The sequence below is a fragment of the Rissa tridactyla genome, chromosome 1 (assembly GCF_028500815.1).
Source record: "Rissa tridactyla isolate bRisTri1 chromosome 1, bRisTri1.patW.cur.20221130, whole genome shotgun sequence".
Classification (NCBI taxonomy): Eukaryota; Metazoa; Chordata; class Aves; order Charadriiformes; family Laridae; genus Rissa; species Rissa tridactyla.
Genome location: NC_071466.1, coordinates 157,350,862 through 157,377,196, shown reverse-complemented (window position 1 = coordinate 157,377,196; position 26,335 = coordinate 157,350,862). Strand labels below are relative to the sequence as shown.

Here is a 26,335-nt window from a genome sequence, read left to right as displayed (position 1 = left end):
AGGCCTCAGAAATTCTGTAATACTCGGGAGCTGCTGTCTAGATCCAGTGTGACAAGACTCAGTGATGTGCTATTGTCAATAAGTACACACACTTCATGCTTACTTGCTTTACTTAAAGTACAAATCATAAATAGTTGTATGTGACAAATTCCCCAGTATTGAACCTTCACGGCTGCCAAGCAGCATGCTGCAGAACAGAACAAGGAGGGCTATAATTTTCTTTTCTTTGTTTTGTTATTTGACCTTCAGTTTTTCAGTTGTCCTTCTTTCAGTCTGGAACTAAATATAGTCCTTTCAGCTTTATTTATATGTTTAACCCAAAGCTACCCACGTGTGTCAAGGGACTATCATAACACTGTTCTAAATTATTTTAACAGTTTATTTTAAATTGGAAAATGTGGTTTTTGAAAAACCATTGTCAATTAATTATGATTCCACAAACTCCTACCGACTCTCTCGTGTTTTGTAACAATTTGCTCGCAGCCCACAAGACAAAGCCTCCAACTTGCTCAGAGAAAGCTCTTGAAACCGTCCAGCCTTTGAAAATGCTGACTGATCTTTAAATTAACACACTGATAATGATTTTGCCCATTAGGTATTTACAAATGCAATGCAATTTACAAACAAAACAAAACAAAACAAAACAAAAACATAGATAGATCAACTGCATCCTTGGGGATCAACCGTCATCGGGGCTGAAACGTCCCTTAGTGCACTGTATCTCTACAAACTATTTGGAACGGGAACCAAAACCACCACACTCGACTGAAAGTCTTTAGTGTCTGACTACATACAGTAATTCCTCCTGAACTGAGCAATATATTTTTCAGGCAAAAGGTCTTTGCCAAGCAAGGAAAAGACAGAACCACCACTGTAATGATCCTCCCTGAAACCTTGAAAAAGGACATTTTCTGCCCCAGGTAGCGGCTCCGTGGTACGTACGCCAGCTACAGAGCCAAATGGAACAACAAAGAGTTGGGGAGGTGGGCGGGTGGGCAGATAGATGGACACACATACACGCACGCAATTTCTATCATGTAAGAGCAATTTCCCCTGTATCATTACAATTCTGCAAACAGCATCAATTTTCCTTTATTTACATAACCAGTGTGAGCAACTTCAGAGAAGGATTTATGGTGCAGCTTGGGTTTCTGCGTGGGTTGCTCTTTTGTTGTATCAATATTATGTTTAACAGCATTTTTCAGTCAGAAAAAGGTCCACGTGAAAGTTGAAAGGTGAGATAATTATTTCTAATGGTTCTCAGGTAAGAAAAAAAAACAAACAAACATTTTTATCACTGGTCCAAGCAATACAAGGCAAATTCAAGCTATGAATTTAAAGGGCTTGCACTAGTAAATCAGCTTAGAGCAGTTATTTAAGAGTTCAGAATTTCTTGGATAATGAATAAGACAAGCTGTCCATATAACTTTACCAAAACATTTTTAAATTTTACAGTCAGCTCTATAACTTGACACAAAATGGTGTCACGCAGAAAAACAACCAGCCATTGCCACCAACAACTGGGACAAGACTTCTGACTGTTAATCACCCCCATTTAAAGAAAAATTTTCAAAAGAACCGAGCACCTAAAATATTTTGCTTCTTTGGAGAGAAAAAAAAAAAAAAAAAAGAAAAAAAGGAATCAGCTATGTTACAATGTTTACCTTTCATTTCCTTAAATCTCTGAGTTCAAACTCCGTAGATGCTACAAGCCTAAATGCTCAGGCATAAGCAAATCACCTTGGGAAACGCATTCCCAAATACAAGTTTTAAAAAATTGATTCATGTGCACTTGGCAGTCGGTGAAATTTCTAGTGACCTTTTGTTGCTGCTCCCTAACTTTACCAGGGCAATTGAACAAAGTAAAAGGACCCGAGTTCTCAAAAGAGTTTGAGACCCTCTATTAATGATACAGTAAATCCAGGTTTAGGGCAAGAAGCCTCTGCTCAAAACCACCCAAAGCATCGATCTGGTAGAAACAAGCTCTGTTAACTCACATTTGTTAATATGTAAGGTGAATTTTGAACCAGATCAGTTACAGCCTATCTTCTCCCAGTAGCACTTGCCTTGCACTCCGATTAATTAAATTAAAATTGTCTCATGTGCCCACCCTGGTCCAGATCAGATCAGCCTTAGAGAATGATCCAGGGCTGATGTGTGAACCCGCAGCCCGAGTGCCGCAATGACAGATACTGGAGCGCTGCGTGGAGAGTGCAGTTTTTCAACAACGCAGAACAACATATCAACCACAGAATGAAGATATACAAGGCAAAACCAAGGCGGTGTCGTAAAATACATTCAGGGTCAATAGCTAACGTCCCTGTTATAAAAGTTCTATTGGTTTTACCCAAGGTTATTTCCTTAGCTGCCAGAAGTCATTTGGCTAGAGATGGGATAAGGGGGTTGCTTTGGGCACTGAGTGCGATCTATCCAAGGATCAGATCAGTTCTGTTCTGCTGCTTTTTTAGAAGCTGTTTGCTCCAAGTCACTTGCCACGTATTTATAGATATAAATATAAACATATACATATGTTTAGACATACATGTATACATACAGGCTATTTACATAAAAGCTCTCGGGAGCTTTTTGGATGAGAAACCACAGTATTTTCCTTCAGTTCTAAACCACACTTTATCAAGACGACCAGAAGCAGCCTTGCCAAATTTTACTGCCCTCCTGCTAGCTCCAAGTTCCTCAGCGTCTCAGAGGCTACTGACTATTTATGGCAAAAAGACAGTCCATTAACCTAGCAATGCTCAAACTTTTACCAGCTTTCCCTGCCCTTGCAAGGATAAATACTACTCCCCCGGGCCCCACCTTAGGAACATATGGCTTGGCCACCCTTCTCCTGCACACAAGCACATCTCAGGAGGGGGAGATGAGCAGAAAGATGCTGCTGAGATAAGAGACACCTGCAGCTGCATCTCTGCCAGGGCCTGACCTGCAACTGTTCCCAAGCACGTGAGACCTCACCGTGCACTTTATCTACCGGCTCCTCATCCAGCACCCTCTGCTCTTTCCCATGCGCAATCTCCTTCCATGGTCCTGCTGGGTCTCACCCTCTGCAGCTTTCGGCCATTCACCTGAGCCTCTCAACTGTTCACCACGGCCAAATGAAAGCAGGAAAGCAAGAGGTGGCATCAGCCAAGGGCCTCCAACAGGCTGGAGGGGCCATTTCTCATTGCCTTCCACCAGGCTCATTCCTGCGACAGGCTTGTTCCCGGCCACAAAGCTGTGGCAGCACCAGAGAGGAACTCCTCACCGACACAGGGATACACGCAAGCACACACAGGGCAGCAAACTCCGAGAAGGCGTTTTGGCTGTACCCTCATGTCCCCATGCTTGTGATGCACTCAAACTCATGTGGCCCGCATCCTCCCACAACAATAGTCCAAACCTATTCAGAGTGAAGACACAGCATCTGTGACTGCAGAGCTCCTCCACATATCCTGGTGCTTTGCTAAGATATACACTATTAAATAACCAAACATCTCAACCTTATTAGCAAACTTATTATTACGGCATTGTAAAAGAAAAAATGTGGAGTTTTTTGTTGGGTTTGGTTTATGTTTTTTTTTTTATGATGGAGCTGCCACTGTCTGGAGGAAACCTGTGTTTTGCACACACAGAAAAGCACACACGTATTTCATATGGTGCATTGCAAGCTGCACGGAATAGAAAGCAGCTGGAGGAAAATGGCTATAGAGAAATGGTTCTCCTGGGCATCATCTGTTGATTTGTTTTGTTTATAGAAGGAATGAGATTTTTATCTCTGCTCAAAATATAAAATGCTTCCATGGCACTGAGCTCACTGCTTGGCTATGCTCTCACTCAGGAACGTAAATAAAAAGGGGGGGAAGGAGGGAAAAAAGGCTTTACTGCACAGAATCCCTAGCAGTGTCAAAAATTAAATAGAAAAATGTCCATCAGCGATACAGTCAGGGCTTGAAAGAGGAACTGACCCACCATCTATCATAGAAATTAGGGTCTCCTTCCCATGCTTGTTAATAGCTAGTTTCTACTAAAGCTGAGGCACCAGGTAGGGACAAACTACTCAACTCCCAAGTCTCAAATCCCAGCCTGAGTCTTGGCAGGATGAACATCCTTAGACTGTAAATACACCAATCCTTACAAGATTCATGCGAAGGCACAGATTCTAACAGTCCTTCCACCATCTTTTTAAAGTCTTCAGAGAGCAAACAGATCACATCGATATTTTGAGAGTTAGAAGGAGGCCCTTGCAGTCTTGACCACCATCCTTTTCTGTCCCTCATAATAGCATGTGACACATTGAAGATCCTTTAGTTGCTCCTTCCTCTCCCAGAGTAGCTATATTTCACGTCTTTCCCACATTTCAAACCACGTGCCTCCATGACCTCTTCATCTTGTTATAGCTCTACTGAGAGGGTGTTTACATAAAAGCTCTTTGGAGCTTTTTGGATGAGAAACCACAAACATGCATGCACAGATTACATCAGATTTATTGCTACTGAATAAGTTAAAAGAATACTTAGGGTTACAGGTTCAAAACTCTGCCAGTGGTTCTCATCCAAGAACATTCATACAGCAGGAGCTTGTGATCATACAGTTACCAGTTACCCATCTCCTCTAGAGTCCACTGCCTTTTCATCCTTCCCATACCCCTCAACTCACAACATGTAATCACAAGGTTTCCACTAGCTGAAAGGAACTATTCTTTCCAAGGCAGTAGACTTCACTTTGTGAACGCTGCCGCATGCCCTGCTCCCAACATACATCTCGATTCAGCTACTTTCCTCCAGCCTCAACTTTCCCAAACCTACTTGGCCTCAGTCTGTAACAACCCACTTCAAACTCATATGGAATCATATCCTTCTGTTCCCACCTATTCTTTCCAGCCCTTCTCCATCCATTGCTGGGTATCCTCCTTTTCCTATCCAAGAAACAAACCAATAAAACAGGTTTTGCCCTTTCCCTTTTTTGTTGCTTCCTTGCTCCCCCAACAACCCCACAGGTTCTGCTGAACCGTGGAAGAAGCAACTGGCCAGGGAAGAAACTCTCAGAAGAATGGATATGAAGAATCTACCACATGCTAGATGACCCTGGCATTAAAACTCTTGTATCCCTATTGACCTGCACAGTCACTCCAGCCATAGAAAATACACATAAAATAAATACGCAGAACTTAAAAGAAATTGCCACCAGTGTAAGCAGTGGCACATAAAGTGAGGGAATAGAGACACAGACATTGAACATCATTTTCTCAAGCTCCTCCAGTATTCCTGTGAAAGTGAAAAAAAAAATAAATGCATTTCCAGACCCAAACCAGAAAATACTTTGAGGTTTTTCTGCGGGCTGTTTCTCAGCAGTTAGCACACAATGAGCTCATGGAACAGTAAACTTTGTTTTCAATGGGGAAAAAAGCCAAAAACAAACCTAGGGAGATAACAGATAGAAAAATCCATCTAAAGGTTTCGGGTATGTCAAGGGGAACTGATAAATTTTGACAATCTCTCAATAGTATGTCGATATTTTATTTTTAAAAAGTTTTCAGACAGCTCCATTAAACACTGTATAAAACTTCCTTACAGAATAACAAGGGATGGCAATCACAGGCATTAATTACCGGTGCCCCAGCAATAAGGACAACACACACTGAACACCCTTATTGACCAAGCCTGATACAAAGACAAAGAGGAGTGAAGAAGAATACAGGCAACCTTATTCTAATGATGGGAGCAGTGTTTAAGGAAAGAGGAGAAGGGAGAACACAGATTTACTTTTCAGCACTCTGAGGAAGTCTAACCTGTCAAAACTGCCCATTGATTTAACTTCCATTTAAGGAGGAGCACAGCCAGGCTGGCAGGACACTTGGTCCGCTGTCTGAAAGATGTGAAGTGACAAGTCCACGTCCCTCGGAGCACATGAGGATGTAAAACTAGTCACCCCCCGTGCAGGGCGGTCACAGGAACTGCCAATATGCTCCCTTGGGGTTCCAGGGAGAGCAGAGTTCATGGTGCTGTTTGGAGGAATTGCAGCCGTCCTGAGAGGCCCCTCTGAGCCTGGCAATTAAATGCACAGACGCAGCAGGAGAGAGCCCCCGTGCAGTGGGATGGAGTGCCCCACTGCTCACAGAGGCAGAGTCTTCTTTAAGGATGTTGTTTACGTTGCCTTCTTTCATCATCTAATTTCAATTCCATTTAGTGCACCAAGAGCAGTGCGTTAAGTTCCTCGGGTTCCTAATGCAGTCAGTAGATGCAGGCAGGAGTTCCTACAAGCTGATTCAGAGCACCTAACATTAGTTTCCGAGGTGCCTGAATACCCAAGATAAACAAAATACCTGCCCCAAGGCAAGCAGCAGATCAGAAGTTAAAACCAAAGCATTAGTCCGTGAGAGCTAAATGAAGATCCAAAGATGACTCTCAGGCAGAAGGTGCCTGAGGGAGAAACCAGAGTAATTGCCCCCCTTGCCAGTCTCTCCTGCCCGTGCAACCCAGTCCAGACCAGACCTAGTCCATTCCAAGCCCTAGAGAAAGGGAAAGGAGAAGTGGGGTTGCTCAAGGGCTGCAGCCAGCTCCTGTTGGCCTGGAAGCGTTTGTGAGCATTAGCCAGCTTCACAGCGTGCTCCATTGGACACTAGATCTGGAGACGATGCCAGAAGATAGGCAAATAAACTTGTTTTGTGAAAGGAAGCTAGCCTATCCCTAACCATCCCTAACTTTAACATACTATTAACACTATAATCTCCATGCGCTAAAACCAAATTGTGCTTGAGGGATTTTACAGGGAGAGGCATGAGAAGGTTTAGGTAAAAAAACAAAGACGATGAGGAATGCATAGGCCAAGGATTTACTCCTTTACACAGAGTTGTTAGGGTAAAATGCACCTTTGCAAAAGCAAAAAAAAAAAAAAAAAAAATCAGGAAGCACTTGAGTGTCTTCAAATAAACATGGCTGGCCATGTAATCTCTGAATTTAAAAAAAAAAATAAAAAAAAAAACCAAACACCAAACTTGAACGTAAGAGGCCTGTGAGTTTTGCAGTGAAGTGCAAGCAAGCAAAACCAAAGCTGCACAGCACTAGAGGCTGAGCTACATTTATCAGGATAACCAAAGTGTTATAACAGCCTCTGAGGACAACCCAGAGAATTTAACTCTGGAGCTGCAAAAGTTATGGTGGAGAACTGTTCTACTCCTCCCAAAAAAATAAGGGAATTTTGTTTACCTAAAAGCAGCATAATCAGGGCACTGAATGAACTTCATTCTGGATGATCAAATCTACCTTGTTTTCGGAGAAAGAAAGCATTTAGTCACTTGTGGCCTGGCACTTTTCCAAATTTTAATTCAGTAGCTTACTCTGCTCCTTCTTAGGCTCACCTAGAGATGCTTGATTTAGCTCAAAGAGGAGGCCATACATTGCGCAGCTGTGGGATCAAATTATGTTTGACACGTTAGTGGGAATTCCAGATTTGCTTGATGTAAAGCTGTGTGACAAAGACAATTCCGAATATGTTAGGTTTTTTTCTGTCATCAACAGCAGTTTGCTGATGTTTCCTGTTGAGTCAGATCCTTCTAGCTTTCATAAGCCATTTGAATGAAGGGGAGGAAAGCAGAATGACTTCCACTGACATAATAGCCATTTCAGGAAAAAAAACAGCTGGGGTTAACAGAATATGAAAAAAATAAAGCTTCCCTGCCATCTGACCCTGTAAACATGATGTGGGGTTCTCTGCAAACTGAGAAGCTACAAGGTTGTAATAAGGGAAGACTCATTAGGGACCGTAACCTTAGAGCTCAGCTCTGAGGTCAGCCATGGCTACGGGAGGGATGTAGAAGATGGAGGAGGAGCGTTCAGCAGGCAGAGCCCAGCACTCCCCATCTCCGGAGCTGTGCCTTCTGCCAACGGGAGAAACTAGCATGCTTTGACATCCGAGGATTAGGATGCCTCTCTGAACCTCTCAAGTCAACGAGCCTGACGTGAGAGCAGAGCTGTGTACATCTTTATGGACGTACACTGATGCTCCGTACCCAGGCCTGTTTCCAGCCATAGCCATCCTTGCAGCCCTGTGCCTTTCATGGCAGCAGGGACAGCTGGAAAAGTTTGGGACTACCCACCCACACTTGGTGCTACTTTTAGAAAGGATCCAAGTTTTGTACTGCCTGATACTGGATACTGATCCATTATTTGGATGCGTTATGTAGAATAACCTGCTCACCCTATACCTGCACTCAAACCATAAGCCTAGAGCTCTAGCAATCAAGTATCTCTTGTAAATACTAATTTTTTTAAGGAGCAAAAAATGCTGCAAGACCTAGTTTTAGGTGGCATCTAGTTGGAATTAAAAAATAACACCCGAGATCTATTTGATCTCAGTTTTGCCTAACTCAAGCCCAAATAGCAAGGTTCTGCAAAACCAGAATGAAGTTTTATTTAAAGACAGATTATCTCAAAACTTTCTCTTTCAGAGCACTTTACGATACTATTGCTTGTTTGGCATTACTTTACATCCGTGGTTTTGGAGTCACCTGTATCAAAATACTACCTGTCCTGAGATTAACTTCTGATGTGGTCTAGTACAGGTGCGGTACCAAGTGATGAAGTCTAACACACTGTTCCCCATGTCTAAGTATCTCCTGCATCGAAATGTATGCAACTGTCTAGGCTTAAGGCCAGAAAAAAAAAAAATACTAAGTTTAGTTTTCATTCTTTTTGACCAGAGACTGCAAATGCTTTGGGTCAGGACTGACTTGTTATGCAATGGGTGGACAGCATCTAGATCCAATGGAACCCAAATCTCTCAATCTCTCCATACATTTCTGTAACACAAGTGATCGTCAATATTACCTCAACGTAAAAGTGGCATCTTTCTGAATGATTTAGTTTTTCAGAAGCAGTCAAGAACGCAGCTAGTGTATGTTTTGCTATGTTTGAAAGCATGCAATTAGACGCGTATCTTACAAACATAAACAAACACCTCCCATCCAACCTCCATGTTTCTAAAAAAACCCAGGTTTGTTTAGACAAGGAGTTGATAATCCAGTTTGAACACAGGTATCTGAATGATGTGACAGCTTCTTCATAATGCTAAGCTTATGGTACATTAAACTTTAAAGCAAGATAAACTCCTGCTTTCATTTTATCAAACCTCTTCCCAGACACCAAAAAGAAAGACACAAAGCAATGTTTGCAGCTACAGCCAAGCATGGGATACCCAACTCGGCGTATGTTTGAAATGAAAATGAACAATACGTTGCATAGATAAACTACTGTATTTTTCAATAGAGAATATCACTGGGATTTGTAAATGTTAACCTCATTCCTCCCTTAAGTGGTTGTTTTTATTTCATGCCTGAAAAAAAACCCTGAGATTCACGGAGATTAAGCGAATAGAGACAGCAGTACTTGCAATTGCAAAAGAAAGTGCTCTTAAAAGAAACTGCTCGGATAATCAGATTGCCTAGCAGAAATCACAGGGGGTGGGAGGGACGTGGACAAGAGATGCTCAGTGTAGTGCCACTGGTATTACTGAACTTTATATATTTAGACATGTTATGCCTTTTTGTGGTCGGTAAAGCAGTAATTTCATTGTCTATCACAATAGCAATGAGGTAGCAAGAGCCACTGAAGAATCCATGATATGAGGTCTGCAAGAAGAGATTTTGACCTACTGAGAGCAAATAATAAGGATGGAGAGGGTAGCGGACAACTAAGTCCTTCAGGAATGGGGGATGGCAAGCAGACTTGAGCACACAGAATCATAGAATAGTTTGGTTTGGAAGGGACCTTTAAAGGTCATCAAATCCAGCCCCCCCTGCAATGAGCATTAACATCAGTTAAATTAACAGATTACCAAAAACGCAACTTCAGGTTTGTTCCTCCCATTTCAAATCTAAAGAGACTATGTACACAAAAGCTTCTCTGTTCTTTCTACTCCCAACATTAAACCGACTACCTTAAAAAGTCTCTCCTTATAGCTTACTTAAGGTCATGTGGAGGATAAACACCGAGACATTGTAGTCGCTGAATTTTCCACTGACTTAAAATCAACACAATGCACCACAAGCATCACCTTCATATTACACTGATGACAATGCATGAGAAATCAGAGGTGTGCTACTAGAGGATTTGTTGTAAAGAGTTATTGATGATCTGCATTGTACCATAAATAACAGTCTAAAAAAAATAAATTATCAAATCATCCAAGTTTCCTCTTAAGACCTGTATCTTCTCTAGAAGTTTGTTCTTATGCAGCTACAGCCTCTCCTCCCTTTCCCAATCAACCCTTCCTTCTCTCCCTGCTTCATATGACCTCACCTTACCCAAAAATGTGAAGAGATTGGTCTTATCACAACTTAGCAAGATACCACCTGCCAGCTGAACTGTGATAAATCACGGCTGGCCTTACAATACACATGCTAACTGCGGCTAAGGCTAAGCTGACAGGCAGCAGCTCAAGGCTGTCATTTAAACCACAGAGTAGCCCCACCCACAAAAATCGCGCTAAGGAAATAGCTCAATAACACAACGGTTGCCCTCACCACGTTACTATTCTAGTGTGCATTAGATCTATCGACTCTCTCCTCTACCTGCAACTGCCTTCTGTTTAGCCTGTAAGCCTTTTACAGCCAACGCGGCGGACAAACTGCCTATCCTTTGTACTCACACAACAGTTGACACAATATGACCCCGATCAATCATAAGCTAGTACCATAACAAAATTTACAACAGCAAATATTCATTCCTCCCGTCCTCCGTGACTGCCCTTCTGAAAAGACACAACACTGGCAGAAAAAACTAGAAAAAGAATTCAGAAGTTATTAAAAAATGAGAGTAAGGCTTAGAATGAAAACGTCAAAGGAACTTGAAATGTTATTACTTTATTATTACTTTTGCCATACATAACACTTGTGTTTTCTGACTTCTAGAAGAGACAGACAATTGTGTATGCAACATAATTGTAATAAAAACATTCTCTAGAATTAGGGACCTGCATTTCTATTAGCAACCCTTTCTGTACTCTTTAAATTATTCCTTGAACCCAAGGTTTCAGCCATGAATGATGCAAGCTGTGAGCATGCACTGGTTTTTACTCATTTGTTTAAATAGACATGCAGTATAAAAAACTTTAGGAAAAACAGACTCTCAAATGAATAGGTTGGCACGTTTGAACAAAAACCACCACACCTGCAGATGTGCTTCAAGCCATTAACCTTACAGGTTCAGTCTCTGCATTTTACTGAAATAAATGGATCTGAATAGCTTAGCCAGCAGGCAAACTTACCTATGTTGCCCAGTATATTTCATCACAAGTTTAACAAACACCAGATTCTCACTGGAAGTGTGAGGTATAGGCACCTGTATTTAATAAACTACTTAAAATCAACCTGTATCTGTAGATCAACAAGATTGGTTAGTAATAACCATTGGTAGGTAAAAGTATAAAACGCTTTCTCATATAAAACTCCAGCTTCCTTTACTTCATGCCTTCACAGAACTCACCTTCAGACAGAAAAGCAGAAAGACAGCATCTCTACTGTAAGGCAATTTCCCAGCTCACTCCCAAATTGGGCTTTTTGAAACTTATATGGTAAGCACTCAACTCAGCAGCTGACCGTCCACAACCGGGAGCCTCGTTTAACTTTGACTTAAGCCTGCAATTAGAGCTAGGTTTGTTTATGACAAGACCAAATTCTGCACTAAGCTGCCATGTTTACTTCAAGGGGAGGAACAGCCTTCCTTAAATTTAACCAGATAATGAGGCTCTGGAGAAGGCTCCACCAGAACGTACCCTACATTTGCACGGAGAAGTTCTGCATCTTCAGAGACCTCAGCACATCTTGACATGCACTTTGTGGAAGCATCAGGCTCTTGCAGCTGTCTCACCAGCTGATCTGCTGCATTTCTGAACTGTGGATGTGCCACCTCTGCCCTCCCTCTCATCCCCTTAAGCTTACAGAGAACCACAGGTCAGCAGCTAAACAGCATGGTTTTACTGAAAGATCTAGTCCTGCCATTCTTTTTCCCAGAAAAGTTCAAAGGAAGTAGGACTTGGACCTTTGTGATGATTCAGGCAGGTCTTATTAAGAAAGTGGGCTCACCCACCTACTTGTTATGGCAATGCACATGAAATATGGGTTGGACTAAAAAAAGAGTCTTTTTTAGCCTATCTAGACCCTCCCTTCACACACAAGGAAGTTGAACAAAGCTCAAGAGGGTCAAAGAATGAAGAAATGTGCAGAAATGATCCATCTTTTACACTATCACAACAATTGTGCTAAACTCATGGTGCCATCACCATTCTCTTCCACATTAGCTTTGGGTTTTTGTCAGAGGTTCTTTTTCTACTGCTGTCCCTGAAACATTTTCTTGAACACACAGAAAAAACATTGGTTGACTGGAAAGCAGGACTTGAAGAGGTAGTCAAGTAAAAACAGAAAAGCACTCCCAGTTCAGCTTATTGAATTTCTGAAATAAATTATCTGGACAGGGCGATGTTGTTTTTAATTTCAGCACAGCTCACCGCAATGCCTGCTGTGCTTACCATTAGGGCTGCGGTTATTCTGATTTGTATCCACTACTCAGTGTGGAAAGAACAAGAGAGGAAATTCAAGCAGCAGTTAAAGTGTCTGTACACTTAAGCTAAGAAACCTAGCGAGGGGCAAGTGTGCAGCATAGTCCAGAGAAGTCCAACAAGACCCTGCAACAAGTACTCTGTTTCTTTCTAACCGGCACCAATGTTCCTGCTGCCTACAGAAATTAATAAGAAACCAACAATAATAAGTTCTTAATTTTGAAGACAATTTTTGTTTTCAGTTCGTTGATAAAGGACTTAGAAGAAAATATTGCAAGGAGAGAATTCTCTAAAATGCATCATCAGTTTTGTGAGTATTTATTCCAACCTCTGCATCCAAACCAACTCTCCCTTCATGTCCCTTGTAGGTAATCATCTTCCAGTTTCACTTTAAGAATAAAAGACTCTATAGATGTTGGGGGAGCTTCAGCAGGCTTTGTGTCTGATATGCAGCCCATATCACCATCACTTACCAATACAGCAGGACCAGGAAGACCACCAGCAAAGCCAGGGTGACCGTTGTACGATTCATTTCTGTGGAGACAAATGCCAGGAGATCTCCAGGCTCCATTTTCCTCCACTGCAGCTCCAGCCTTGAGTGGTGCAAGTTTGTGTGCAGGGGAAAGTCTCCTCAAGAGCTGATAAAGCCTTCCACAGCTATATGAATGACAGCTGCAACAAAACAGGAACCAAGAGACCAAAAACACATCAAGTCAAGCACAAACTGCAAACCTTTCCTGTTCTCGTCGACTGCACACTCTGAGAGAGAACTTGAAGGTTCCCTGAATGATAGGATGTAGCAATTTCCCCCCTCCTGCTGTTGTTGACTGTCATGGCAGTAAATATTTACATACCCACCGCTTGAGACATCAGTGCTGTTGAATAGGTTTTTAAACGTCAAGGATGGGAAACGGGAAAGTGGGGAGGAAAAAAGGGGGAGAGAGCCTGACCGTGGTAGAGGTGATGGAATAATCTAAAACCCTTTGGTGGTACCTTGGAATACGAACAGCGGCATTCTCTGAAGTAACAAAAATAGAGCACTGCTGCAACATCAAACTTCATTAGCACTTGATCTTCAAACTCATTATACTTTAAAAGAATGGAACAAAGTAAACTTTAAATTATCACAACTAAATGGAGGAATTAGGGGAAAACTCTTATAATGTGACTACTAGAAGACACATATAGAAAGAAAAACCTATGTGCAGGAAAACCCAACTGTAGTACCGGTAAGTCATTATCTGTCACACTGGTTAGTCCACGCAGCACTGTTTGCTTGTATCATCTCAGGTTCATGAGTATAACAGCAAATTTTCCTGGCTCAATGCAGTGCCAGGTACCATTAACTGGCCTCTCCGGAGATACTTTGGCTACCCCTGCGTTGTACTTCTAGTATCAGGGTTAACATCTACCATCTCTGCATCGTGGCACAGTCAAGCTGTCACACTACCTTGAACAACCTCCACACGAGCTGTCAAGCTTTGACTGCAGTTCAGGAAATGGTTTGTCCATCATATATGGTTTCCTCAGCTTTCTTCCGTATTGTCCTGCGTGCAAACCTCAATCCTGTTTCAAGCATCTGATTCAGCCCAGTAAGAAAGGTCAACTGAAAGCAGACCCTGAAGCATTTATGTGAGAGAAGGCCATCAACCTGTTACACTCAAAATTACCGAATGCTATTATCAAAAACATCTTCAGGACTACAACAGCAGCAGCAGCAGCTTGCAAGTAAACACTCTTGCCTGGGACAAAATTCCCCAAACTGTCCAGTATCGTTTTCTAATTATGAAACTAGAAATAGCCATAGATGTACTGCAACCTTCCCACCTATTCCATACAACCTATTTGAAAGTTAAGGAAATCAAAACTACCCCAAAAAAATAGGCTTGTGAATTATATGGTAACCTTCAGAAACAGAAATTCTGCAACATCTGATTCCCATAACACACCAGATGAAGAGTGGTTTCTTCTCATACAACCCCAAGATAATAGCTTAGATTTAATGTGCAAGGCTTCTCCAATATCACTGTATTACATTTCCTGCTCTTATCAGAGAAGTTAATAATATAGGTATCAAAAAAGTAAAGTCTCTAACACAATGGAGTTTAATTTTAAGAAGATTTGGCTCCACTCTAACTGAATCACCGCTATTTTGGTTCTCCGTGCTTCACAGCTGCATTAATGCCCTTCCAGCCTCAGATCCTTGCAGAATTAAGTAAAAGGTGTTAACCAGCTCATCAGCTCCGCAGAACAGCACAGTAGTTCACAGAAAACCTTGCTTATTGTATTAACAATGCTATTGCTATTCTGGGTCAATAACAGCTCTGCCGGTTTGCTCCTGCCGCTGCCAAGTTCTCCAGGAACAACTGCAACAAGATTCAAGACCAGCGATGCAAGGACTTAATCAGTGGGCACAGGCCAATCCCAACCAGCAACTGATCCCGTGGGACTTTAAGGGAAGAAAAAAAAAAAAAAAAAAAAAAAGTCAAATATCCAGATGCACTAAAGTCTCCTCAAAAAACTAAACCGATCACCACAAGTGTAGGAGGTAAAAAATAATATTCCAATTTCACTGTGCTTTCCTTGACTTGACTTTTTAATTAAAGGACATATTTTTCTGCATGGAGAGAACTGATGTGATCCTATTAAAGCCAACGGCAAAAATCTATCAGCAAACACAGAGTCAACTACAGACCTCACTTATTTTTTTAAGAGGTACTGGAATCTTTTCCCAGTCACGCTGGGAGGTAGGTGGGATGAATAGTTCTTAAACACACACATTATGAAAGAAAATAGGCTTTTACATCAGCATCCAATTTGGAAGAGAACACATAATCAAGCTCCCAACAACAACAACTATCCTTCTCTGTTGTTGATGTTGGGGTTTTCTTTTTGTTTCGTTTTTTAAGCCTCAGCACCTGTTTCTTGCTGGAGGGTTTTAACTCAGCACCTCCAACCATTAGGATGGGTGGCATGCAGCATTGACCCTAAAACCCACCTGGAGCACTCCTCACCACAGACCCGCCTGCTCACAGTTATCATCCCAGACTTAAGGATCTCAGCTCCCTGAAGGGTCACAAAAATCCACATGATGCTTTGTGGGCAGCGGGAAAGGAGTAAGGGATACGGACAGCAATGAAAACAGATTATTTATCACTCCTGTATCTCTCTCTACAGGTCCTTTACATGAGAAATGCCATCCTAATTAACTAGTTAATAGCACAGATATTTTTCACCAACCTTCCCGTTCTTTTTGTGCAGCCACGCGGGTCAGGCTGATGATGATAAGGGTATCAAAGAACTACCAGAGGCAGATATGAAGTTCTCACTAATCACATGCTGGAGGAAGCCAGAGACAAGCAGAAGTGCAAGGGAGCCTTTTCCTGTCAGTCTGCTATGAGTCAGCAGCACCGTCTGCGTTTGCCTCCACAAGGCTTCACTCAAGATTGCATCTACCAAGGTTCACAGCTCCTTGACGCGGTGCCGTCCGAGCTCTTCTCCTCCATAGCAAGTAAAATCCGCAGATCACCAACTTGTTCAACACTAACTCCAACAACAACAAAAAACCCCGTGTTCAACACAAACTTATGCTCAAGACACACATCTCATCCTTCATTCCCCAGCACTGCTGTAACTGCAGCCCTGGAGCTCCCCAGCAAATGGCAGACCTACAAGACAGAAGCAGTTCAATCCCGAACTGACAGAGCTTCAGCTTGCACGGATATTCGCAGCAGTAAATATTAAAAAAAGGGAAGTACATTGCAGCATTCAAAGTGTGAGAAGTTGAAGTGTTCTTCCACTGAAAAAAAAGAAAGAAAACCCAGCACACAGACAATCCAGGTTTTCCAGGAAGCCTTCATGCCTTAAAGCCCTGTCTGCTCTAACTCCAGGAATATTTTCTGTAAATGCTCTCCCAAAACAATGCATTTCAACTTCAGAGTGAATACAAGTGGGGCAGTGAGCCTCAGCAATGCTTGACATACACAAGTATCATTTGGACATGCACTATAGAGCTTATTAAAAAGCAGGATTATAGACCTTCTCAGTAGACCTAAATCATGTTAAGGATTTTGACCTGTCTTCAAAGCATATCAAATGGAAAACAGTCTCATGTATTTCAGAGGCTAATGACTAACCAGGTAGACTAACCACGAACTCCTGCTAATGACAAAATTCAACTCCCCTCACGCTATTCTACCTCGTATGTTTTAGGTCTATAATAATCTAATTAAGGTTGAGGCACGCCAACTTTATGATAGATGAAGGAAACCTAGATAGGTGTTAATTTTTAATTTTATAGCAGTCCTTCTCTATAGAAATTTTTAGTATAGTCTTCACATCAAGACAATTCTGTTCTATAGACAGCTTGGCCACAAAATACTGCAAATGAAATACCACAGAACAGCTTAAAAAAACCCATGAGATTAATCAGAGACTAGTTTATGAATAAGCTTTAACAAAGCCCATGTACAAAACTATGTAAGTATGTATGATATTAATTTATCTTAAAGACAAAAACCTTTCCAAAGCCAAAATGAATTCTTAACGTCTTTAAGGTAGACCAATCAAAAAGATCAAAGGCACATTTCACAGAGAGATTTTTTATATTTAAAACAACCTTAATAGACAAAGTACTGGGAATATTAATGTATTGGAACAGAGGGATTTACAGTGGCCGTCTATGACTTCATTATTACTATCCCTGTTCAAGGACTGACCAAGCAGATTAATCAGATGATTTTGTACTCTTCCGTAATAAACTATGACAAACTACTCAACAGACAGACCACCGAGGCATCGGAGTCCATTTACAAGGACACTGCTCTGCATTCAAAATGGATGGGAGCACCAAAAGAACACCATCGGCTCATGAAAGCTTCTTGAACCACCTTGAGTAAAATCACTCCAGCGAACAGGATGTCGAAAGGCAAACATGGTAACTGTGAAATCACGCTGAGGAAGACACTTTCATGACGCTTCCTACTGAGAAACAGAAAGACACACTTTTATACTCAAATTGTTTTGCCAAGTCAGAACCTGATTATATTAACCTAAATGCTTCTCAGAAAACAGGCACCCAGCTTAAAATTCTAGGAAAGCTAAAATATTATGCCAGCTTGTACTTCACTAACAAATTTAATCTTAGATGACTGAAAGTTACGGTACTTCAAACTCAGTCAATATCACAGGGGCTAAAAAACTCATTATGCTAACTAAACGTAGTGCCGCTGTACTAAGTCCCCTCTAAAGCAACAAGCTGTGAGATATCCTAGTTATTTCAAAGAACTGCACTTAGAAATAGCACAGATTTTGTGGTCAAAAGGAATGACAGTTTCTTCCTCTTGCTGTGAGAGCTTGCAATGAGTTTCTAAAATAAAGTTACCTTTGCTAATAGTGACATTAAGATCTTGCAGCCCCAGTGAAATTCCAGAGAAAGCAGAAATTAATGTAACATCTGCTGCCCATGGCCAAGCATTTCTAAGCAAATTGACTTTATTAAATAATCGGTAACTTGTTTATATTTCTATAGCTTGCTTTAGAAACATTGATTGATTCAAGCAATCCTATAATTTCATTGTCCTATAAACTTCACTGGAGATAAGTAAGGATTTATGTTCGTGGATCAATAGCTCCATATTGACAGCAAAAGCCAAAGAACCCTGCCTAGACTAGTCTTGTAGTTGCAGAGAGCCATATAAATGTTTGCCTTTGTAACAATATCATGGTAAGAAATTTCTTCTGCGAAGTTCTGATTTTAAACACCATGAAAAATACCTAACCGTCTTTGATTGAAAAGCTACTCCAGACAGCAAACGCCAGGCTTGAATTCTCCAAACCATGTTTCAGTGCTGGACCACGGGTCAGAAGAACTGCGAAAAACTTCACAGAAGCACTTCGTTCTATAACTTAATTAACTAAACTGTGCTTATCAACTTCTCTTTCATCCATTAGCTCGTGGGATTGACACCAAAACATATAAAGCTCAGCCCTCCTCCGCACTTTGCAAATAGGAAAATGTAGAACGCTGGTTTTCCCCAACCAACAGAAATATTTTGAGAGCTCAATGTTCTATCTCTAGCTACTACATTGCCCACCTTACCTCTCCAGTTTGCGGTTCAGTAATTTTATTGTGGAATCCTTTCAACATGAAACAAAGAGATTTCTTTGGAGAAAGAATACCCGCAGCCTCCTTTAAAAGCGGGGCAGTGACTGCGGAGGCAATTAGCCACAGCAGCCGGCATTGCACAGAGCAGTGCGACGGCTCCTGGATTGCCAGCTGGAGAAACCCTGGCCATTGCATCCTTCAAGTTTCCCTAACTGCAGAAGGGGAGTCAAACAACAAACAGAAAGGACAAAGGGGAGAATAGCAGCCAAGGAAAGGTAGGTCTGACCACCCTGTCATGGGAGGACCGCCATGACTATCCGCTTTGTATTTCGCTTGTGCAAAGGATAAGCCAAAAGTTAGATGAATATGCTGCTTAGTACCTATTTCAAAAGTATCAGGTTGCTGATACAGACCATCAATAGCTTGCACATGTGGTCTCAGGGCCGGGAGCGGGGATAGGAGCCCCCAACATAGACCAGCTCTCACCAAGGGGTGCAGGCCCACCGGGATGACCGTAGGAGGTGGGTAACAGGGTCCATCAGCACAGCAAGGGGTGAGCCAGGACCAGGGACCACCAAGGGGTCAAATCAACAACTGAAGCTCCAGAGTCAACTTCCAATGGGGCTCCTGGGCCCATGGGCAGGGTGTGTAGGGGGGAGGTCTCAGGTGAGGCCAATCAGGACAATTGAGATCTATTGCTGCTCTTAGGGACCTCACAGGCTCAGTAATAAGGCCTGGAACAGGTAAAAAGATAATGACAGACACATGGGAGTAGGGTATTTGAAAGAGTAACATAACACATTTATAAATTCCCTGTCAAAATGACAAAAGGGGTAAGTCGCCAAAAGTCTCAAAAAACCTTGAACCTCAGATGACGTAAAGAAGCGTTCTTCACCTGAGGCCCACCACTGTTTTTTTAAATAGCACATGCTTCCAGAAGAAGCTCCACAGATGTGAAAGAACATCCCCATGGGTTACGGCCTTCAGGCTGACAAGAATAGTACAGTCAGGTCCCATCTGGGAACTGTGGACAGTATCAGGTCTGCCTTTATGCTTTATCTCTAATTGTCTAAAATCAGAGGGATTGGATGCAATTATCCCTCTGAGATGAATAAGATAGCAAAAAGAAATGGCAAAAGAATGTGCAGCGTATTAGACAATACAAACATGCCAAAATCAGGACAGGCATTACAACTCAGGTACTGCCACCATCTAGTCTAAGCACAGAAGAGGCAGTAAGCTGGCACAAAGGAAAAAGGTCAAAAGCCACCAAGTCAGACTAATACCATTGCCACAGTAATGGTTTTCATAATTCAAGAAGCCCAGGAGCTATTAGTCTACATCCACATGTAGAAAGGCAGTATGACTGCACACAGACTCAACCTGGCAGTTCAAAGTAATCACTGAGGACCAGTCCCAGTTCTTCAGCAATTCCTTAGTGGCATCCACAGAGCCTCTCTTTTTGGCTGCAGAAACATCCCCCTTCATGGGATGTGGGAAGTTCTGCTGGCAAACACCAGGTGCAGGGTTTGGTGATGCTGCTCTGACTCCTACAGACAGGCAGGGGGAGGCTGGTGCCCTGTTGCCCTCTCTTGCCTTTAAAACCGTTCCCTGTGATAAATATTTCAAAATGGCAATAACTACACTGTGAACAATCATGCCGGATGTTTTCAGATGGCAGTAGGAACACAAAACGTATGGGGCACTGGAACACACGGAGCTGTGGCAGGAAGACATATAACACCTTCACACTATGGGGCAAATGTGGGAGCAATAAAAAGTATATTGAAAAGCCTTATCTTCACACATGCCCCTACCCACAGGATATTCACTGCCTAAACTTATGCATCGCATGATGAATAACTCTTGGTAGATCATGCCCAATATTCCAAAGACCTTCTTACCCATATGAAAGGGAGTACAGATAACTAGCATGCAAATTGCAGCCCTTTACGTGCTGAGAAGAGCACAGGTAACATACCCATGGCTTTACTCTAGTTCAGCCTTTTGTGCTCTCCCATTCATAACTTTTTTTTGCAGCCCTTTCTGCTGACCCGTTGTACACTAGTTCAGCAAATCAGAAATCCTTTCAGCTCCCTCATTCTCAGCAGATATGCTGTAACAGAGGCAGGCATAACTGGTGAGGGGGCAAAAAAAAAAAAAAGAAAAAGTGAAAAAGCGAACTTACACAATCACAAAAACCAGCGTTTCCAAATCTCAGCTTCTTACTGCAAGTCTTGGCTTAGTTCAGGTTTTTTCTAAAGCACTAGTTCTTCATTCGTGCAATTGTGACAAATACGATTCTACTGGGGGCAAAGACAGTAAAGCCCTCAAAACAAGGAAAAAAATGTTCCAAAGCTGTAAAACTCGAATCAGGGATAAAATACTAATTAAACTATTTTAATTGCTCAGTTAAAAAAAATGCATGTTTTTCCTGTGGTCTTATGAATCTGAGGGTAAATTTGTGATTTCTGAATGCTTGAGGTTAGCAATAGTTGCAAAAGGCCATGAACCCAATAAGCTGACCTGTTAGCCATGGGAAGAGAGGTTAAGTGGAAGACTAAATAATGTGACATATGAGTTGAAACAGTAAAAAGAACTTAGTCTCAACAAGATTTCAACCCTGCTGACACTCATGTTAACTTGCCCTCTCAGACTGTAGATGGGATCTGAGCCTAAGGTTCACAGCGCGTTCAGCCTCCTACCTCCTTCCTACCTTCTGTTGCCTCTACCAAGTGGCAGATAAGCACAACCTTAGACTTTAGTTGGGGTAGCGCAAAAATGAAATATGTATCCTTCTCAGTTTCACTGAAATACAAAAAAAAATAAAAAAGAATAATTCATGGAACAAAACTTTTAGCGATCATACTTTATCTTTTTACTGGCTACTGCTCAGAGCTAAGGTTCGTGGAAAACCATGGCTCTGTGACGATCTGAGAGGACTGCTTTGTACTCGCCACAGAGCCTAACAAAGTCTTCAAACTCCAAGAGTCTTGGAAGGTGTTTTTTTTAGCAATTTAGAAGCTTCTTTCTACTGTGAACGTGCTGCTGCTTTCTTTACCTTCAGCCAATTAAGTCCAACAAGCTCAAGTGAGCAACTGCAATGATACATCAGCTCTAGCATGAGCACGACCAGCAGCCCTGGCAACTGTCCACTTTTAACTTCAGCTCTTCTTCCTCGCCATCCATTTTAAAGTATTCACTTTAACTCAGAACACCACTACCTGCAGTCACTTCCCCCTCGCCCGACTGCGATGGTTAAACTCACACGGCAACCCAAGTGTCGCGATGGGATCTCTGGTCCAGCACAGAGTCCTACAGCCATCAATAAAAATTTAAAGTGGGTGAATTGGAACAGATGCAGCTTAGAGAGCCAGACCTGTCAGACAGGTACCCCAATGTGTGGGGTGGCTTTCTCCTTAAGAGCCCCTGCTCTGTCTGTGGCAGTTCAGGCTAATTAGAGAAGCCAGCAACTACCCCGGTGCGTGGCAAAGGAGCTGGGACCACTTCAGACAGCCCGGGGTCACTGGGATGTTATGCTCAAGTGTGACTCCTTTACTGTGTATTTGTAAGCAAAGTGACACATGAATGCAAGACGCCAGATGGAGTAAGCTGACTGGAAATGGAGAAGATGGGCTTCAGATGGGACCTATACTTATGCAAGACTAGAAGCTGAGGGCAGGAACAGCAGCGACATCGCACAGGACGAAAGCCTCACCCTACAGTCGATAAAATAATTGCTTCTTCCAGTCACCTTTGCCTTAGTTTCCCTTGGCCAAGTCCGTAAAGAAGTGAAGCATCAAATGAGGGAAGTGGGTGCTGAGAGGGGCCTTTGCAGATGCACACGTGTGTTTTAGCGGTGTAGCATGGAACAGCATTTTTGTACATCTGGTGCAGGCAGGTGCACTCTGTCCCTGTGTGATGCTCTCAGCTCTCTGGATGGAGAACACCAACTCCAAGGGTAAAATATTGTTTTTCTCTTAGTGTATGTAAGTCCAATTAACCTTATTGGAGCATTGTGGGTACACTGAGAAGATTACACTCCTTAATGTGCTGTTACAGCTGTATTGTAAATGCAACATTACATGCTTCCTATTATGGTTCAAGACCGCTACACTCTTGAAGACTGTTATAAACCTCGGAAAATAGGAGTTTATAATGGAAACACTGAAACACTCAACTCTAAAAGCCCCAGCAGAGAGGAAATATAGCTATAAATTCAGCTTCTGTTTTCCAGCATATACATTGACAAGGTATGAATAATATGTATTTCTACACTTAGAAGAGACAGATGTACACATTGCTCAGGGTAACCTTTGCTGTAAAAGTGGAGGATGGAAAGAGCTCAAAGTGGAAAGAGCAACCTTTTGTCTTGTCTTTCACAGAGTTACTGCAATTGCAATAATGACAAAAAAACAGCAACTGAAATTTAGTAGCCTGTGCACCGGGGTCGGATTCTGAATGCACTTTTTTTAAAACGGTGGGTTATGTTTCTACAGTCAGCAAGAAGAAGATACGACCCACCCTCCCAAACCCCTTCAGCCTCCTGTTTTGTTTTTTTTTTAAAAAAAATTGACTATTTGATACTGTTCAAATGGCATTACAAATCAACTTGCTATCCATTGCAAAAATGAATATTCTCTGTATATTCTCTTCTATATAGAATCTGGTCCCTAGCTTCTTAACACTAGCAAGGACCAAAATTCGGACTAGCAATTATTGGACTTGCTAACGTAAAAAGACCCCGATCTGTTTGGCAAGACAAAGACGGGCAGGCAACTGTACTGTCATTGGGGCTGTGGCATTTGGGAATATCTTCAGATATTAATAGCAACGGCAGAGGTGGGTCAATATAATCCCATTAGCCACATCACGCTGTTTGACTTGTGATATGTACGAGGAAAGGAAAACAAACCCCATGCAATTGCTTTTTGGGAGGTACGCTGACGTTGGGTAAACAGGAAAATCCATGCTAGTTTTTGACATTGCAGCCTGACTGGCAGATAGGGGAAGGTGGAGGAGGAAGGTCCATGCGTTTTTGCTGGCACAGCCCTCGCCGCCAGCAGGGAGAGGCACATGCCGCTGCCGCTGCCGCTGCCCACACACAGGGCTCGGTGCAACAGGAGGTCCCACCACCATCATCCTCCTTCTCAGGAACCTGCCCCAGGGTTGCAGTGGCAGCCCCAGCCGTGTCCCTGCTCTGGAGATGGAGCTGCCAGCCCTGCGGTGGCTCCCATCGCCTGGGTTAAACTGGGCTATGTGGTGTCATTGTACAGGGAAATACCCGGAGCTCAGCAAGGCTGCACGCAGATACGGTCCCCCATTTTTGATATTAGTGCTGCTCATATTTGGGAAAGTTTCTTCAATGTGTAGGGAATGTTTACAGATTTGGTGCCACTGCCCCCCTAAATTATTTTTCTATTATTACCTGCACATTAGCAGCGTCTCTAACACTGTAAACAGGGCAAGCATCAGTTATGCCCAAAGTCTATGAGGTGTATGAAAAACTTCATGTGAAAAGGAGCCCACGAGCCCTCCCCATTACAGCAGCTGGGGTTTTTTTAAGGTAATGGATTAGTTGACAGAAAGTTTAGCACTTCTTACCAACACCTCTAACGTTAGCTATAGCATCCTCATTTTAGATGTATTTTCCCTCCTTGTGGGTAACTGTTCGAGGGCACCGTGTTTAGCATTTCTGCATGTTTGGTTCGTGAAGGACACCTCCTCGTTAGCTTTCTGCCTTTCCGCCTTTCCATACGACAGCAGCCCTGCTGCCCACGGTCCACAAACCCAACACGCCCAAAAGCTGTTACCCCCACGTTGACCCAGAGGCAGCAAGTCTGCCAGCAGGAAGGGAATTGCCTCACTGTCCAGACCTGTTCAGCATTTGGCAGCCTCTGGGGAGATTAACGGCAAAGCTACTTTATTACCATTAAAAGGGCAACGCAATTCCCAGCAGAACTGAGAAATGTCTTTCCCAGCTTCTCTTGGGTGAGACCTTTAATAGGACTAACTCCTGTCTTTGCTTCCACTTTTTTTTTCATTTAAACAGAGTCTTGCATCGGTAGCTTTAGCTGAAAACCTTCTACTCAGCTCCTGCGGTCTTCAGCGTGCCCGCTGCTTGCTGTCCCACCCCAGAACCAGTAGCTGAGAACCACCCTCAAGGCGCCATAAGTAGTGCATACGGCAAATCTGCAGTCTTCAGCACGATTAGTGAACTATTTGTAGGAAAGGAGCATCAGGGTATAACTGTGTCATCGAATCCAGTCCCCATGCCTCGGGGATCACCGTCTGATGTACATTCAGCCCTGGAAGGCCAGCAGAGCATCCTCGTGCAAAGTATTTCCCAAAACTCTCTGGCAAATTTACGCTCAGGCGTAAGGACGAACAGCAAGGCTGGAACAGTTTCCCAGGCACCCACTTGTCAGAGGATCACAGCCGAAATGTTCCAGAGAGCGTTTTACCTGACCCACGAAGCGCACAAAGCTGTTTCTCCTCCCCGCGCCACCCTGACCGCTTGCGCTGTTTTATGAAGCAGCAGGATGAAACTGAAGCGTTTCCAAGGATTTTCACTGTAGCGATCTGCACAGCCTGAGACTTTCAGTCGCCTCCAGCTCAGCAAACAGCAGAAACGCGGCGACAAGGAAAAGAACGCAGCCAGGGGCTGCTGCAGCCACTTACGCAGAATTTGTATGTGGTTATTTCTCTCTACTAAGAGCTAGAAAGTCAACTTAAAAGGAAAAAAAGAAATTTAAAAGAGGTTAAAAAGCAAGCTTAAATTCAGCAAGAAGCTGGATGTTATAAGACCCTTACTCACTGGAGAAAGATTTCCGGTCCCTATGGGGAACGGGATTCCCTCCCCGACCTTCTTCTAAGATGGAATGATTGTTTATTCCCGCTAACCTGTACATGAAGGAGCCAACGGCCACACTTCTAACCCCAGCTGCGAGGGAGAACCGCAGCCCTACACGGCCGGTCCCACGTGCTAATGCTGCAGACGTTCCCGCGAGCCAAGCCAAAGCCAGACGACTTTGCCCAACGATGCGACAGGGCAAAACCTCCCAGCCCAAAAGGACGGGAGCGAGGAGGACCGAGGTGGGGTGGGGTGAGGGGGGCAATAGGGTTTACAGCCCCCTCCCCGCCGACTCCGCGGCAGATGCTGGGAGATCCTTACCTCTCAGTTTCTCCCCTGCCTCCTCCACCGGTTCCTGGTCGGGCTGCCAGCACTGCAACCGCCCGAGGGGAGCGGTGGGGAGCCGAGTCATCGCTGCCTCCCACAAAACCAAACAGGTGCTTGGAGAGCCGCCCTTGGGAAGGGCCGGCCGGCACTACAACTCCCAGAAGGCCCCGCGCCTCCCTGCCCTCCCCCTCCCCGGCTGCCCCTCGCCACGCACGCCGGGGGTTGTAGTTCCTCCGGGGCAGGACACCCCCGCCGCTCCCGCTGACAGGGCCGTACTGGGAAGAGAGGCTTTGCATGGCCGCAGAGGAAGCAAACACTCTGAAACCCAGTAATTATTTTTTTAAAAAGCTATATATACATATGTATTTATAAAAAAAAGCAAAACTCAGCAAACAGTAGGAGAAAACGGGAAGTGCTTGCAGTGCTCTTTCTGATTCTGGTGGGGGTTTGGTTTGCTGGGAAGGAAGGGGGGGGGGAAAAAGCTGGGGGAAAAAAAAAAA

The 26,335-nt window shown here is 43.2% G+C and overlaps 1 protein-coding gene across 3 annotated transcripts in view; it reads right to left on the bottom strand.

The window, feature by feature from the left end:
- Positions 1–25,917, bottom strand: part of TBXAS1 (thromboxane A synthase 1) — a 266,910-nt gene extending 240,993 nt beyond the window's left edge. The window contains exons 1-2 of one of the 3 annotated variants that reach the window (XM_054188252.1): positions 25,830–25,917; positions 13,023–13,221 (exon numbers count right to left, since the gene is read on the bottom strand). In XM_054188252.1, the coding sequence (XP_054044227.1) occupies positions 13,023–13,120 (98 nt within the window). In that variant the 5' untranslated portion in view covers positions 13,121–13,221; positions 25,830–25,917. Of the gene's footprint in view, positions 1–13,022; positions 13,257–25,829 lie in introns of those variants that run through there. The other 2 variants (XR_008464443.1, XM_054188241.1) reach the window with 2 other exon arrangements.
- Positions 25,918–26,335: the final 418 nt, after the last annotated feature.